The 18,069-nt window shown below is 39.6% G+C and overlaps 1 protein-coding gene across 2 annotated transcripts in view; it reads left to right on the forward strand.

The window, feature by feature from the left end:
- The window catches only part of lrrk2 (leucine-rich repeat kinase 2), a 90,808-nt gene that overhangs the window by 12,891 nt on the left and 59,848 nt on the right, over positions 1–18,069 (forward strand). For both annotated transcript variants that reach the window (XM_051690322.1, XM_051690323.1), the window contains 10 exons: positions 1,659–1,803; positions 10,627–10,766; positions 10,855–10,983; positions 11,116–11,286; positions 11,825–12,089; positions 15,709–15,891; positions 15,978–16,081; positions 16,280–16,340; positions 16,433–16,635; positions 17,810–18,060. In XM_051690322.1, the coding sequence (XP_051546282.1) occupies positions 1,659–1,803; positions 10,627–10,766; positions 10,855–10,983; positions 11,116–11,286; positions 11,825–12,089; positions 15,709–15,891; positions 15,978–16,081; positions 16,280–16,340; positions 16,433–16,635; positions 17,810–18,060 (1,652 nt within the window). The remainder of the gene's footprint in view (positions 1–1,658; positions 1,804–10,626; positions 10,767–10,854; positions 10,984–11,115; positions 11,287–11,824; positions 12,090–15,708; positions 15,892–15,977; positions 16,082–16,279; positions 16,341–16,432; positions 16,636–17,809; positions 18,061–18,069) is intronic.

Here is an 18,069-nt window from a genome sequence, read left to right on the forward strand (position 1 = left end):
AAGAGTTAAGATCAGTTGATTACCACAAAAAGTAATTTCGTCCCTTGTTTATTTAAAACTAAAAAAGATAAATCACAGTAACAGTAAGGCACTTTCAATGGAAGTGAATGGGGCCAGTGCATTACAGAATCTACCAGATTACAGGGTTTACAGGGTTATAACTAAATATCCAAAATAATTTAAAACCGATGTGTGCAATTTTTAAAGACTTTTGTGCACATAGAATTTTTAAACATTTCAACTCCTGTCATGACTATTGTAAAGCCAGTAAACTCAGGCTATGTCCGCATTAATCCGTATACATTTTAATACAGCGTTTTCATTTTTCGAAACACTCTCTGTCCACACTGCTGTTTTCAAGTGTTTTCCAAAAGTTGCTCGTCCACACTAAAACATATGAAAACACTGAAATCCCTTTACTGCGCATGCGACAAATCACCATTCCATGTAAGGGCTGAAAAGCAATTGTCCTTGTGTTTCGTCGCTGGACAGCAATTCCGAGTAAACTTTGCGTATGAAGGAATGCAAAGTGAAGGTTGTACAAAGTAACATTTATCTTTAACAATGCTATCAAAGTGAATAACAGGGACAATAACGCCGCAACAGTGTGGGCCGCCATCTTGATTGTTTTGGGTTGAATGGATCACATGACAACAAATGTCATCATTTTCAGATATCTCCATCTTCCCTGTCTCAGTGTGGACGGAAGGCCAAAACATAGAGAAAAAGATGCGTTTTCAAAAGAAAACGTATTAGAGTGAACGTGGCCTCAGTAACTTTAGCATGTTATGTGCCAGGCTGTACGAGGAGGTGTTATTACACAGGAGTTGTGCCATTGAAAAATAACCAGAACCATAAGTTAATCAGCCTAGAAAAGTAGTCCCATCACTAAAATGTCAGTTTAGACAAATTTACAGCTGAAACAACTAGAGGTTGACTGACAGTGGATTTTGACGATACCAATAACTAAGGTGGTGGGAAAGGCCGATAACCGATTAATCGGCCAATCATTTTTCCAATTGATTTATAGAATGTAAATAATAAAAAAAATGTATTCTTTCTTTATTAGGCAGGCAAAGACATAGTGTCCAGAATGAATAAAATCCCAGATGCAGTTTTTTGTTCAACCAAATAATAACAAGAAAAAATGAAGATTTGGTTCATAATGCGGGACTTTTAAGTATAAACAAGCCTGAAACACACTGGGGACTCTTAAATTGATATGACTAAAAGATGAAAAAACTATCTGCAACTATCGATAGATATTTGCCGATAGTTCCAAGAAGCAACTATCGGCACAGATTAATCGGTAAAACCCATATATCAGTCTACCGCTAGAAACAACACACATTTTTGTGCAAAAAGATTTGTGTTTTAACAAAAATACAAGCTGCACTTTTCTACGTTGAAACCCTCCAGAAGACTGGCCCTGTTTACATCCATTGTAAGTGCATTACTGTAACCCTGTCTATTGTGTAAAAAAGATATTAAAAAATAAGACAATAGTTAAATTTATTTTCTGTGCTAATTGACAAAAATAAACTTTACTTGTAAGTCTAACTAAGCTTAACTTGTATTGAACCCACACTTTAAACAGGCCTGTTCTGTTGAAATATCAGCATACTCTTGAGTGTTTTATTTGATTTGTGTGTATTTAGTTTATCAATAGTGTGGAGATTCAGGAGTGTGGGTTTGGCGTTCTCTCTGCACTAGCAGACTGTTCTGGAGCGGTTGACCTTATGTGCCAGCAAGGAGCGATAGACACAGTGCTGCACACACTGCAGGTGTTTCCACAGAAACGGGGTGAGTGCAGTTACTTCTCCATCAGCCCCTGCTTCTAATCTCAACTATAACTGTAGTCTCATGTAGTCAAACCTTTGACTTTCGGCATAAAGTCTGATCCACTTTGCGGTTTATGTGGACTTTAAGTCATGCCGTAAAAAATGGCATTTATGGGTGAGTGCACGTGATTGCCACCACAATGTACCGTAATACAAATCTCAGTGTTTTCTTTAAGCCCTGACTTTTCCAGTTGAGGGTGTGTCAGTTAAAGAAACAAATTTCCATTGTGAATTTTGATTGTACAATTTAGTTTGTACACATTTTATATACTGTTGATGATGAAAATAAAGCTTGCCCGAAAATACGATTCATTTAGCCGTTTTATGAGCGACTAAACTAAATTTATTCATCATTCACTAGCAGTATGACAATGATAAATTACACAGATAAAGCAACAATTACATACCTAATACATCTCCTTTGCACTCAATGTACAGTAGCATCGCCACATAAAAGTATCCTGTCCTTTTCAAGAAGTGAATCCAGTGTTAATTTTCCTTTTGTTTATTATTTTTTATTTTAATCTTACTTTTTATCTTTTGACAATTATCTTGAAATGTAGTCAATATCCAATCATGTCATATTCATTGAATTTAGTCAGTTTTACTCATTGCATAAATAAAATTTTAGTTATGTATAATGTGACTGACAAAATGACTAAAACTTTATCAAATACAGACCAAACTTACAATTATTTACACGTGTATCAAACATATGAAAGATTAAAATGTTTAATATGTAAGATTAAACAACTGTCCTGATAAGCTGAGCTCCTGTAACAATAGCATATTATGAATATACAGAAGTATTAGCTACTTTTAGAAGTTACTCTGTTGTGAATTCCTCTCGTTTGAGTAGTTTAGGAAATTGCGTGTAGCGCGTTTTTAAGGAAGTGGCGTATTTACAATGCAAGTTGTAAATCGGACTAGTGTGTAACTTATTTCAAGTTTACCTGTTCGTTTGCTTCAATGAGCACGTTTACATGCACACCAATTCGCTGATTACTCCCAAAAATTTGCTTATTTAAAAAATCTGACAAAGCAAGAAAACCATGTTTACATGAGATTGGAAATAATCGCATTATTCTCTGCTTTTGACATCAAACCGTGAAGAGACATGCGCTCAACATGTGCGCACATTGGATAAGCCAGTGAGGACACCGGTAAAAGTGTTTACATGCTACACGAAATGGGCAAAAATCTACCTTCATTGACCGGTTTATTCTTACGCCGTTTATGACCTTACACCGATAAAGGAACGCTGCTTATTGCGTTTACATGACCACATGCATTGTCAGCTTATTAAGCATAATCGGTGTAAGAACGTGCATGTAAACGCACTCATTGTCTGTGCTGATGTAAGTTTTAATATTACGTTTTTGTTGTGTTTATAGCAGATTTATCTCACATTTGTTGCGCATTGTTTTATTTTTTTGTTATTACAATTTTTTATTGATTCCAAGACAGACAAGAATAAATTTAACCACAAAATTATACATTAGGAATCAACTTAAAACCCTTTATAACCCACACCCACCCACCCCCCGCCCGCACAAATATAAAATAAGTAAATACCCACATATAAACAGACACACAAATAGTACATAAAAAAAAAAAAGACAAAGTTCAACATATAGTGAAAGAAGTATAAAAAATAATAAATAAATAAATAAATAAAATTGTCTCCCTCCACTGCTCCCCGCTAGGACCTCTCCTAATGAGACAAATAACTGCCCAATTTTCTGCCATAACTCCACAGGTTCCCCTGCCGTCTGGAAGTCATCTCCTCGAAAGCTTCCACTTTACCCAACTCGGTGCACCACTCATGAAATGAGGGTGCATCAGTTGACTTCCAACCTTTAAGGATTAGCTGTCTGCCAATCATCATGCTGGTTAGTACCCAGCTTTTCATATATATATCTCCTATATTCAGGACCCCTCCATCCCCCAAAATACAAAGTCTGGGGCAAAATGAAAACTGAGTGTTCAGTACGTCACACACAAAATGCTGGATCCTCAACCAAAATTCCTGAATCTTAATACAACAACAAAAAACATGGGTTATATCCCCGTCTTCTGACTGGCATTGCCAGCAGGTGGGTGAGTCTTTAAGACCAATCCTGTACAATCTAGAGGGGGTCCAATAAAATCTATGTAAAATCTTAAATTGCATGAGGCGAACCCTTGCATCTCCAGATGCAGACTTTATGTTGTTTAGAATCCTTGCCCACACTCCCTCCTCCAATAACAAATTTAAATCTTTCTCCCATAATCTTTTGAGAGAATTTAAAGCTCTGTCCCCCAGACTCTGAATTAACAGGGAGTAATACACTGATGCCTCATGACCCTTCCCAAAAGCAGCAATCACCACTTCCAGAGTATCTGCCGCTCTAGGGGGGTGTATGCTACTCCCAAAAATAGAGCAGAGCAGGTGGCGCAGCTGTAAATACTTATAAAATTGAGATCTGGGAATCCCAAAATGTTGAATCAAATTTTCAAAAGATCTCAATACTCCACCCTCATACAGGTCACCAAGTGCATTAACCCCCCTCACAATCCAATCTGACCAACAGAAAGGGGACTTATTAATACATAGTTTAGGGTTCAGCCATATGCTCGAGGCTACGTTTAAATAAATATCAGAATTAAACACTCTGGACACTTTTGTCCATATCGAGTGCAAATGCAAAATAACGGGGTGCAACTTAACCTCTCCAGCTAGTTTAATCGAAAGGCTTTGCAGTGGCGAGATAGGGGCAAGAACTTCCTTTTTAATACAAAACCAGGGAGGAGCTCTCTCAGGTGGAAGCGACCAATGAACCAAATGTCTAAGACTGAATGCATAATAATAAAACAAAATCTTGGGTAGGCCTAATCCACCTTTGTCAATCAGCCTATGTAATTTACTGAAATTTAATCTGGGACGTTTACCATTCCAAATGAAGGACTTCGCGATACTATCAAATTGCTTGAAATAAGAGAGGGGAACATCTACAGGGAGAGATTGTAGCAGGTAGTTACATTTTGGAATACAATTCATTTTAATAACATTAACCTTCCCAATCACCTGTCCACATCGTTTGAAAACCTTTTTATTAAGGGATCAAAATTAACTCTGACTAAATCAGACAAATTTGCTGGGAATAAAATTCCCAAATACTTAATTCCCTGTTTGGGCCACTGGAAGGCACCCGGCTGGAAGGCCGTTACTGGACAGTACGCTGTCAAAGCCAAAGCTTCGGATTTAGACCAAATGACTTTGTATCCTGAGAATTTGGAAAAGGTGTTAATAATTCTATGGAGGCAAGGCATAGATCTAGTGGGGTCGGAGACAAATAATAAAATATCATCTGCGTAGAGCAGAAGCTTATGCGCCACACCTCCTGCCGTCACCCCTGGAAAATCATCCTCCTTTCTTATCGCGGCTGCTAATGGTTCCAGGGCAAGACAGAACAATAATGGGGAAAGAGGGCAACCCTGCCGGGTGCCCCTATCCAGAGTAAAATAATCTGAAATTAACACATTTGTTTGTACCGCTGCTACAGGGTGTCTATAAAGTAACTTAATCCAACCAATAAATGTACTCCCGAACCCATACATTTCCAAAATCTTAAAAAGATAATCCCATTCTACCGTATCAAATGCCTTTTCGGCGTCAAGAGAGATGGCAGCAACCGGAGACTGATCATTCGCTACTGACCACATAATATTGATGAGCCGCCTGATGTTATCAGAAGAGCTGCGGCCCCGAATAAACCCCACCTGATCTATATGTTTAAGTGATGTCATAACTTAATCTATTAGCCAGAATTTTGGACAAAATGTTTACATCTAACTAGATCAGGGAAATTGGGCGGTAACTTTTACACTCGCTTGGATCTTTGTCCTTTTTTAAAATCAGACTGATCCGGGCTTGTATCATGGTTGGCGGAAGCTTTCCGTTCTTTAATGATTCCGTATAAACTTCTAACAAAAGTGGAGCCAGTTCTGTAGCAAAAGATTTGAAAAACTCAGAGGAAAAGCCGTCAGGCCCCGGAGACTTGCCAGCAGGCAAGGCTTTAATTACCTCATCAAGCTCCTCCAAGGTTATTTCAGAATCAAGAGAGTTTTTTTGCTCAGTTGTCAGTTTAGGGAGATCTAATGGTTTCACAAAGTTCCTAATATCTTCATCAGTGGATGAAGATGTGGAACCATAGAGATCAAGATAGAACTCTTTAAAGGCATTATTAATATCAATAGCCGAGGTAAATATTTCACCACAAGCAGATTTCACTGCGGGAATAATAGAAAGAGACTCTCTCTGCTTTATATATCTAGCCAAAAGCTTCCCTGCTTTGTCACCCGACTCAAAGTATGACTGTCTTGCCCTGAATAACCAAAACTCCACTTTCCGTGACAAAATAGTATTATATCTATATTTCAATCGGGTCAATTCTCTGAGGCCATCAGACGACATTCGGTGCTTCAGCTCTGCCTCTGCACTTTTAATATTCCCTTCCAACTCCACAAGTTCTTGTGCTTTGGATTTTGTAATGAATGAGGCATACTGTATGATCCGACCCCTAAGAACCGCCTTAAGTGCCTCCCAAGCCTTGCCCACAGTGGATACTGAGGACCAGTTGGTCTCCATATAAATACTGATTTCAGTCTTTAACATTTGCTGGAAATCAGGATTTTGCAAAAGGGACACATTAAGGTGCCAGCTATATGATTTATTTTTCTCTGTATATGGCAACACCTCTAAACTCACCAGAGCATGATCTGAGAATAAGATATTTCCAACTGAGCAATCAACAACAGATGAAATGAGGGATTTGGATATTAAAAAAAAAAAATCTATTCTAGAATAAATCTTATGGACTGATGAAAAAAATGTATAGTCCCTACCAGATGTGTTCAAAAGTCTCCAAATATCCGTAAGACCAAGATTTTTACACATCCTGTGAAGCGTCAGTGTTGCTCTAGGGGGTTAACACACTTTTGCTTCACTGTGATCAAGGACTGAATCCATCAATAGATTAAAGTCTCCTCCCAATATTATATCATGAGGGGTGCCAGCAGCTTGCAACATCCCTTCAAGATCTATAAAAAAGCCCTGATCATCAGCGTTAGGTGCGTAAAGATTAGCCAGAATCAACCTTTGCCCTTGAATTTCAGCTAAAACAATAATGACTCTCCTTAATTTATCTTTAATCTGTTTGAGACATTTGAATTGTAGATGCTTATTTACCAATATAATGACTTCCTTGCTCTTACTTGAGACAGCACTAAAAAAAACATGTCCACCCCATATCTTCCCAAATTTTTCAGCTTCCTGCGGGGAGAGATGTGTTTCTTGAAGAAACACTATATCATATTTCTTACGTTTAAGAAGAGAAATAACCGTGCCCCAACCCATTCACATTCCATGTGGAGAGAGACAATCTGCTCATATTAACTTCTGACATATTGATATAATAAAAAAAATAAACTGTGTGTCAAAAACAAAATTATACAGACCACATTCCCCATTAGTGAAACAATCAACCCCCGAACTTCCCCCCGAACAAAACAAACAGAAAAAAGAAAAATGTGCACATTAACCCCACGCACGAAAGCGCCAACCGGCGACAATCCCTCTAAACTCAAAAGGTCCATGAACGCCCACGAGCCCCCACGACAACTTGCCATCGGATTGCTCAATTTTGCCTCACAAATTTGTGAGGCAAAATGACATAACAGAAAATACATTGTAAAATAAACCCCAGCCAATAGGAAGAATGAACACAAAGAACATGTAGATTCATTCACAGAACTGTCTCAAAGGTGTGATCTTCCACAAAACAAATTCCAGCTGATATAAAACCGATCAGATTCCTTGGACAGACAAACAAATGTTCAGTGAGCTGGCTGTTATGAGTTCAGCGGATGACGTAATCATTCCAATGTCCCATAAAAAAACTCAACAAAACAAACTACAGCCAGCAGGAGGAGTAAGCACGAAGAACGAACAGATTAATCCACAGCTGTTCCAAAGGAGTGTTATTCAATAGAACAAGCTCCAGCCGCTAGGCGGAACCAATACAAAAAGAAACAAAACCGGCATCCCGGTTCCCTGGATGGTCGAGTCAATTCACTCGGAGGCCGCATAAACGTATATTCCATGACTTACACATTCCGTCAACTTTATAAAGACATCATTTGTGTGAGCATGTAGATATTTTGTGGTCATCCATAGTGTCCACTCTCAATCTGTCCGGGAACTTCGATGCAAAAGTTTCTTTAAGGAAAAGTGTTATTCACAAAACAAGCTCCAGCCGCTCGGTGGAGCCAATGCAAAAAACCTAAAATGTCGCCCAGCTTCCTTAAGAGTAAGTACAGCGAGTCAGGCCCACTCACATGAGAAACATCCAATGGTTTACTCAGACATTGATTCTATAAAAGACATTGCCAGATTTGGACATGTAAATACTTTGCAACCGACCTCGTTTCTATTCTCAGTTTGGCCGGGAACATCAGAGCAAACGAGATCTTTTTCTGATGTAAGAGTTTCTTACATTCCTTGAACCGATCGCATTTCTCTCTTGTCGAACTCACAAAGTCCGGGAACAAGAAAATATTATGGTTCTTCCAAGAAAGCTTCCCTTTGCTCCTTGCCTGGCGCAACACAAGATCTTTATCGGATGATCTCAGAAATCTGGCCAGAATTGATCTGTGAGCTGGGACTCTGTGAGCTCGCTCGATTTCCAGCTTGTGGCCTGTAATGTTGAGCAGACTCGGGGAAAAACTCGTCTAGGAATTTCACCATATCTCTGCCCTCCTCATGCTAAGGAATTCCAACAATTCGAACGTTATTCCTGCGGCTTCTATTCTCAAGATCTTCAAGCTTTTCAAGGGGATGTTCCAAATCAACTTTGGTCACGGGCGGATTAGCGGTTAATTCCCTCTCCGAAGATTCCAGAAAATCGATTCGTTTTTCAACATCAGTCACTCTTGTACCTAACTCAGAGAATTTTATTTCCATCGCTGTAATCGATCGACGAATTACAGCGAGATTCTCCAAGTCAGCAAGAACCTTCGTCAACATCACCGACATGTTGGACAACTGACGCTGGATCACCTCTCCCGCCACGCCACCCACATCGAGTCCCCGATCTGTAGGCCTGTCGGGGCTTTCATCCTGAACACGTCAGTGTCTTTTAATATCTCCAGAGCCCGAGGATTTTGACTTCTTTGCCATGTTTTGCAACAAAGGGCAAATGTGTAACTGGGTGTATCAAAATTCACCAGATTATAACATGAAAATAATCGAAAATTCAGCAAAGTGCGCAGAGCTCGTCGCTCTCACGTCTGCTCCTTGCATGGCATCACGTGACCCTATTTATTGCGCATTGTTAATATCTTGCAGTATTATTTTTTTTCTCGTCATGTTTTCGTCAACCATATGTTTTAAATTTTATTATAATTTTCGTCTCGTTTTTATTGTTGACCAAAAATGTATAAAAAAAAATTTAATCAGTAATTTAATAGACAAGATTAACACTGAGTGAAGCACAGTATTTTGTTTCAAATCACATTTAAAAACACATCATATCGTAATATTGACTTCCAAACTAAAAAAAGAACTTACTAGTAGGACTTAAAGGAAGCATTATTCTGGTCAAGAACCTTCCATTTAGACTACATCCACATTAATCCAGATAAATTTAAAAACGGCGTTTTCGTTTTCGAAACGCTCTCCATCCTCTCTTCCGTTTTCAAATGTTTTTCAAAAGTTGTTCGTCCACACTGAAACGTATGAAAACGCTCCTGTATATCCCCTTACTGTGCATAAGAAAAAAAAAAACCTAAGAGCTGTGGCTCTTTCAGGTGCATTACAAGGGTAATGCACCTGAAATGCATTACCCTTGTGATATGAAATGCAATTGTCCTTGTTTTCTGCCACCAGACAGCAAATCCGAAGCAAACTTCCTGTCGCCTTTGAAGGAACACAGTGTGAAGGTTGCACAAAGTAACATTTATCTTTAACAAAGTGAAAAGCAGGCACAACAAAACCGCTACAACTTGAGCTGCCATCTTGATTGTTTTGGGTTGAATGGATCACATGAATGCTTCACATGACAACAAATTTGTCATCGTTTTCTAATATCTCCACACTACAACTCGAAGACCGCATTTTCAAATGTATCCACTTGGGAGAGTGTTTTCGAAAAGCTTCTTTTTCACTGGATGAAAACATTACTCAATGTGGACGGAAGGCCAAAACGTAGCCAAATGAATGTGTTTTCAAAAGAAAACATATTTGTGTGAACGTGACCTGAGACTATTTAGCAGAGATGGGCCACTTCTATTAAATTGAATGGGAGAAATTGGAACGGTCAACGGATGTAGAAAGAAAGTCCCGCCTTACAGGTAAAAGAGCCAATCACCTTTTAAATACGGACATCCCCTGTCAATCAGCATTAACTATACAAGCCAGGAAAATTGTGTTCTTTTAGCATAATCTGAGGTAAAGAAGCACAATTTATGATTCCGGTGTTGTCAGATTTTATTTCTGATCTGAAATATGTTTTTTATCGTAATCTTGACCAACCGTTTTTGAGATTTCGGCATTCCCCCATTCATGTAGATAGGAGCTGCACTGAGAGTGTTCCAAAGATGGCCACCAGTGGACTGACTTGCTAGAAAGACTTTGACATGGCCTTAGAAGGAAAGAGACCATGACCGACCATAGTTCTGTGATGTTTAGGGGTGGTGAATCTGAAAACTGTCTACGTAGAAAATTGAAAATCATGTCCCTTTGTAGATATTCACTACTGGGCTCTTAGTCTTCTGTTTCACCTCATCTCCAAGAAGAAGCTTTCTCGCATAATGGTGCCTGTACTGGCCTCTGTGCTGGTCAGCTCTGTACGGCAACACAAAGAGGACTCAGTCATGTTCCTGAAGGTACAGTAGCTCCCTACTGTTATCATTTCAGAATGTAAAAGTTCCCCAGATGTTTTATGTTCTAACAGTGCATGTGTTTGTCCATCAGGGTTTTCAAGTGTTGTGGAAACTGTTGGACACATGCTCGAGTGCCGCAGCAGAGCTGCAGAGAGAGGCATTTGAGAAAGAGTTATTTCAGATCCTGAGAGAAAACACACCAGACCAGTGCAAAGATCAAGTGAGAAAATCATGCTATGTTCAAGCAATAAAAGAAAAGGAATGACAAAAGAGTTTTTGAAAATTAAAACTCTAGTTTTTGTTGTAAGAAATTCAAGATCTCTTGATAAATACTGTCTACGTTTTGTGTCAGTTGCAGAGAATTAGTTGCCTGTGCTTGTGTAAGATGACAGCTGACAGTAACATCATGTACAGTCTGTTGGAGAGAGCGTGTGAAGATGGAGATGTGGTCATGACAGAGTGTCTGATACAGCTGGGCGCTGACATCAACAAGAAAACAAAGACTGATTCGCTCATATACAAGGTCTGGTGTGCTATGAACCTTTTTTTTTGTTGTGAAAAGTGTTATAGAAAATTACTAGTAAATTAGCTAGTAATGTGGTTACTTTTTCAATGAAGTAATAAGTAATCTGATTATTACTTTATAGAAGTAATTAATGATTTGTAGTATTTTTGCCTCCCAACATTGTGCAGAATAGAAATAAAGGTGGTTTATAATGTAATTTTAACACAAAGTAAAAAGTAGGATATACTTTTATTGTTATTCCTAGCAAAAAAGAACTTCAGTGTGTTTGATAAGGATTTTCAGTCACTTTAACCCAGAAACACATTTTGAGTTTTATGCACAAATGTGAAAAAGGAAAGTTTTGGCTTTCCAACAGCATAATTGTTATGTCTCTACTCCAAACAGTTATTGAGATGTAATCACTTAAATGTTATGATATAATCTGATATACTCCATTTCAATTGCTTTCCTTTTTTCTTTTTTGCATAAAACTCAAAATGTGTTTTTGCGAAAAAGTGACTCAAAATGATGGAGCAGGTCACATACGTTTGTGCAGGTTTGTGATCGTGGGGCTCCTCTGGCTTTGCTGGAGCTGCTGGTATCTGCAGGGGTTCATGAACAACAGTTGCGTGGAGCTCTGGCCGTGTGTGTCAGGAGAGGTGACGACTCTGCTGTCACACTTCTTCTCGCCCGTCTGGGGCTGGATCACACCAACAGCGCCCTCTGCCTCGGGGGTTTTCATCTTGGGCAAATGAAAGCAAGCTGGCTCAGTACACTGCTCTCTGAGCGCGAGAACCTCCAGCCAATCAGCAACAACAACAGTAAGTCCATAAACTTGAGCTTGTCATTCCTAAGGCTTTTTAAAGGATTTTTGTGTACTTGTATTTTTTCTGTGGTGTTGGTCTCGGAAGTATTTTTCCCATTAATTTTCTCTATAGAGAAATTGATTTAAAAAAAAAAGTATAAACCTCAAGACAGACCTACCATTAGTTTTTAAATCGTTAAGTGATTATACGTGTGTCTGAAGAAACCAGAAGTCTAAAAAATACATGTAGTGTTTAATATTCTAATTCTTTGTGAGAAACTACACTACCCATAATCCTGATAAGATTTACATTTAGTCATTTAGCAGACGTTTTTATCCAAAGCGACTAACAAATGATAAGAGATCCACCAATCAGAGAAGACACGTTTAGCATTGAAAATGCAAAAGAGCAGAGTCGGTCTTCCTACACTCTCAAACTACTTGTATACTGTATATATGAATATTTTGTAATATACTTAAAATACAGTATATTGTTTTTATATTGTTTTAAAATCAATGACTATAAGCCAATAGTTTTCTATTGTACTTCATTTTTAATTCTGATTATGTCATTCGCAATACTTCACAGGATAATTCGTTTTTTACCTCATAAAATAATCTGGATGCACCTTGTACCGTTGTCTTCTGTTTTTCATAGACCTTTAATTGTAGCAAATATTACTAGATTTAAAAAGAAGTGTAACCATTGCTGTTTGTTGACTTACTAATTTTAGATACGTAGTTAACAAGGCATCTTGCTGATGTTAGCATATGTTACATAGCTTGCCACCGCTAGTCTGCAAAAACTTGATATGATCCGGTTTACTGCAATTGAACACACCAGTGTCCACCCACTTTTTCAGACTTCTTTGTTCCGGAAGTACTTTTCCCAATATTTTTTTCCACACCAACCAGCTCCAAGGTAAATCACAAGTATTTGAAAACTGGACAAAAAAAAGTCTTAAATGAGGGAATAAACTACAATCCCATGAAGCTTTGCAAATGACAATTAAATTTAAAATGATTCAAATATATAAAACTATTTGTTTAAAGTTGTTTATTATACAGTAAGTATATATATTAATATATTTGCAAATTTATAAGTAGTGTAAGAGTGTTGATTGCATCATTCACAGTGTGTCATGGGAGTGGGCGGTCACTGCAGAGCTCTTTTGGCGCACTTTGTTCGCCGTGATTCTCTGATTGGTGGAGCGTTTCTCTTTAGGATGAGGGGTAGTGTAGTTCTTCACCAGAAATTTTGCTATTAAACATCATTTCTAAAAAAAATAAGCTGAAATAACACAGACTGATGGCTTGAACAGAAGCATAAACTATCGATTAACAACCTCAGAGTTCAAAGTAGGTCTGTCTTTAACGGTTTATATCCGTGTTCCCATTAGCTGCCCTGGCTCGATGTTTCACAGTAAAGTGGTAGTCCTGGAGAAAGAGGAACCAATGTGTGACTCTGTTATTCGACTCTTTAGCTTTGGTCATCCACTGCAGTGAGGCATGATCTGTTAGGAGTGTGAAGCTGCAGCCCCAGAGGTAGTATTTCAACTCCAGGACTGCCCACTTGATGGCTAAGGCTTCTCTTACCACCGCTGCCTAGTGTGTTTCTGCCAGGGTCAGTTTTTGGCTGATGTGTACCTAGGTGTCACTTCCGGGGGTTGATTGTGAGCCCAACACTTCTGAGATCTTCTAGCACCTTCCAGCGATGAGTAAGATGGTCTTCCCAGGACAGCATCATCTATGTAGGCAGCTGCATACGACCGATGAGGTTTCAGGATGACACCATTATTTGTTGGAACGTGACGGGGGCCCCATACAAGCCGAAGGGAAGGACCTGGTAATGCCAGTGGCCACTGGGAATGCTAAAAGCAGTCTTTTCTTTGGCCGATGGAGTTAATGGTACCTGCAAGTAGCCTTTGTCAAGTCCAGTGTGGATATGAACTGGGTCCTTCCTAGCCGCTCAATTCGCTCATCCACTCTGGGCATAGGGTACCCATCAAAGGTGGAGAATTCAGTGAGCTTTCAAAAGTCATTACAAAACCGGAAGGCACCTTCTGGTTTAGGAACCATCACAATCGGGCTGGAACATGGGCTGTTGGATTCTTTGACACCCAGTTGTAGCATTTTCTTTATCTCCTCCTCAATGGCCTGCCGGCGAGCTTTGGATACTCGATGGGGCCATTTCCTGATGACTACTCCCTCGTATGTAAGGATAGCGTGAAACGTTATGTGGGTCTGCCTGTGGCCATCTGAAAAACAATATTGAACTCATGGATGATTCTTTGGAGATCCGTTTTCTGGGCCAGGGTCAGTTGCTCCCCCACGTCGATGAAAGGGGGTCCCTCTCAGACCAGGGCAGCCATGCAGGGGTTGAGCTTTATCAACAGCTTCAGGAGGTTGATATGTTAGAGCTGTTTTGTCTTCCTTTTTCCAGGTTGGAGAACCTGGTATGTCATGTGTCCCACCTGCTTGACAGTGGTTCGACCAATCCATCCATTTGGGGTGATACACTGAGGTCCTCAGGTGGTGGATCTGCAGCAGTCTACATAGGTCCATCATGAGCCTGAACATGAACGGGTACCCTGGTCAGTGAGGATTTCCTTCGGCCAGACGATGTCCATGCAGATGCGTTTGAAGGGCACCTCAATTATGGGCAGAGGAATAAGGGGATTTGGTGGCAGCATTGGGGTGGGGGTACGTTGGCATATTTCACATTCCTGGCAAATCCTCTTGATGTCTCCATCCAGTCCTGGCCAGTGGAACCGGTCTCAGTTCTGTTGAGCAGTGTTCTGTGCCACCAAGTGGCCAGCCATGGGATGAGAATGTGCTAATTAAGATTGCCTCGGCTTTAGTCCATTGTACCACCACTTTTCTTCACCCTTCTGGTTGGCCACACAGTATATTAAATCCTGTTCAGTAATGAAGTGAGGATAAGGGAGAAGACCTTCATTCCAGGTAACACAATTGATGATCTTCTCCTGGTCCTGGCGAGGTGTTGTATTTTGTCTTCCATTTCTAGGGAGAGACTTGGCACCGCTGGGTGAAGAGGAAAGAAATGAACATTACTCTTGTGCTCCTATATTTTATGCCCACATTCTCCACCATTGTGGTAGTTGGAATTAAGTATGGACACAGAAAACAGGTAAGTTCAACATTTTCCCTCAGAGGGGCTTGATTTATTGAATATTGAAGTGAAGTGTTTGGTGAGGCTTTGTATTGCGCTGCTGGGTGGTGGTCCGTCTCCTTGGAATTGAGTGAACTAGAGGTGATGAGTGCAAGGGCAATGCGTGGGCATGAAGAGATTGGTGTGGCTTTGAAGCATGTTGTCTGGGCTCAATTGCTGTTTGTGGACTGAAGAACAATTAGTGAGTGTTTGGAGAACTTGCTTACCTGTCTCTGGGATTGATGCTCTTTATATTCTTGCTGATTGATGAGTCTTATCTTAGTCAGGTGCATTTAAGTACGCTGCTCCGATCTTTTCACTTCCGCAAGGGTGATGCTGACACCCACATGGCTAGCTTGCCACATCAGTAACTAAAGTTTTACTTACTATAATCATCAGTAACTTGAAAATGGTTTAACTATCCTTACTGTTCTATGTAAATCTTGTGGTTGTGTGTACTCAGGTAAAGGCCAGTGTTTGGCCAGACAGATCTTGGCACACCAGAGGAAAAAGGGGTTCATGAGAGTCTCTAGGTACGCCAGTGACATCAGCACATCAGGATATTTAACCGATGAGGAAAGTGACGACTCGCACATCTCCTTAGATGACAGCCTGGTCTTCATGTTTGATGATATGGAGAGTGACGGTGAGATGATTACCACAGTCAGACACAAACACACAACCAGAAGTGCTTTCATGAGTTCTCAAACAGATGTGCTGTTTCATTGGTAGGGAATGATGGACCTCCACGCGGAGCAATGCTTTACAGCGATTCACCAGAACTGAGCAGAAAACCTGCTTGGAGACAACACAGTCGACGCAGTGCCAATTCAGAGGTTTGAGCTATGTGCTTGCATTTAGACACTGAGATTAAAATTGCCGAGCTTTAAATTTTTCTGGTTCGTATTCCAGTTCCACTTAACGATTATCGTTCCTTGATAGTTCCATTTATGATATTTAGTACTTTTAAAGAAATTTGTTCTGAATAAAGGAACTTTGGCACTGAAGAAATCTGAACTGATATTTTTCTACAGGGATGCCATGTTGAGATGGATCCGAATAAGAGGTTTAACTGGAACTCTCACAACACCAGAGGTACAATTAACACTAACCTCCATGCCTGTTAACTAGTGCTATATACTTCACCAGACCACAGTCAGTAATGTTTTTTGCTGTTAACTCTACAGGGCAGGGGTTTGAAAGCTTCTCTCCCAGTCCTTTTCCTCTGGGTGTGAACAAAGAGCCCGTCCGTCTGCTGGACCTATCAGGGAATGAGCTTGACAGTTTGTCCTGTTTGATGGAGTGTTCTGTCAAACAACACATCCAAAATCTTCTGCGGCTCGATTTGAGCAGCAACAGCCTGTCGGAGTTTCCTAGCGCTCTGTGTCAGGTGCCTCTGAAGAAAAACATGCCAAAATGTTGGAGAAGCTACTCATAATTTAAAGGAATAGTTCACCAAAAATAAAAATTCTGTCATAATTTACTCAGCCTCATGTCATTCCAAACCTGTATTAGTTTTCTGCAGAACACAAAAGGAAATGGTTTAATGAAGATAGCTCTCCGCCCTTTCAATACAATAGCAGTGGATAGTGACTCACTGTTTAGCTTAAAAAATGACTAAAAGGTATATGATTTGATTAGGTGAAAAAACAACCTGAAATGTAAGTAATTTCAGTAAAAATCTTGACATCAGTCCGTTTGTGGTATAATTATGTTTTTTAAAACAAAAAGTTTCCATCATAAAAACATGCCCTTATGAAAATGAACCATCATGTTATAGTAAGACTATTTATGAGGGAACTCAAAACTTATTGCAAAGGAACACAAGCTGTTACAAGGGAACACAAAACTATTGTGAGGGAACGCTAAACTTATTGCGAGGGAATGCAAACTGTTGCAAGGAAACTCAAAACCTATTGCGAGGGAACACAAAACTTGTTCCGAAGGAATGCAAAAATGCAGGTTACAGTGAGGCACTTACAAAGGAAGTGAATAGGGCCAATTTTTGGAGGGTTTAAAGGCAGAAATGTGAAGCTTATAATTTTATAAAAGCACTATCATTTTTTTTCTTGTGTTAAAACTCAAAAACTGAAAAGTTGTTTAAATCGTAATTTTACAGTCATTTTAGGGTTTGTTGACATAACATCGTCATGGCAACGAAGATCTAAGTTGGCTACAACTTTACACTGAAATGGTTATTTTTCGATTTGATCACACTAAAATCATGTTAAGACATATTGTTTAAGTCTTGTGGCAATACTTTTGAAATAGTATTTTAACGTTTACAGATTGGCCCCATTCCATTGTAAGTGCTTGATTTGAACCCATATTTTTGCTTTTTTTAAAGAAAAGGAGGGGCAAGTCAAAATAATTTTTTGTGGCAATCAATATTATGCCACAAATGCTGTCCATTGAGCTTAACTTATATTGAACCCGGGAATATCGCTGAAGTTAACAAAACTGATGAAAAGCATGATTTTGTTGCCAAATTCACAACACAATTTTAACAACACTGTGGTTTTCTTAATTTGTTTCTTTACCAAACCTTATTTGTTTTCTCATAGAGCCTACAAAGTCTGACTCGACTTGATCTGCAAGGTAACCAGTTGCAGTCACTTCCTGCGGAGCTGCTGGGTTTGCCTGCTTTGAGCGTGCTCGATGTGTCCCGCAATTGCATTGGTCCACTTCTGCCGCTGGACCCATCAGTGCGCTGCCCAACATTACGCCAGCTCAACTTGTCCTTCAACCAGATCTCTGTTTTCCCCTTCCAGATGGGTCAGGCCATGGAAAAACTGGAGGAGCTGTCGCTGGAGGGGTATATTAT

Source organism: Myxocyprinus asiaticus, chromosome 46 (genome assembly GCF_019703515.2).
Source record: "Myxocyprinus asiaticus isolate MX2 ecotype Aquarium Trade chromosome 46, UBuf_Myxa_2, whole genome shotgun sequence".
Classification (NCBI taxonomy): domain Eukaryota; kingdom Metazoa; phylum Chordata; class Actinopteri; order Cypriniformes; family Catostomidae; genus Myxocyprinus; species Myxocyprinus asiaticus.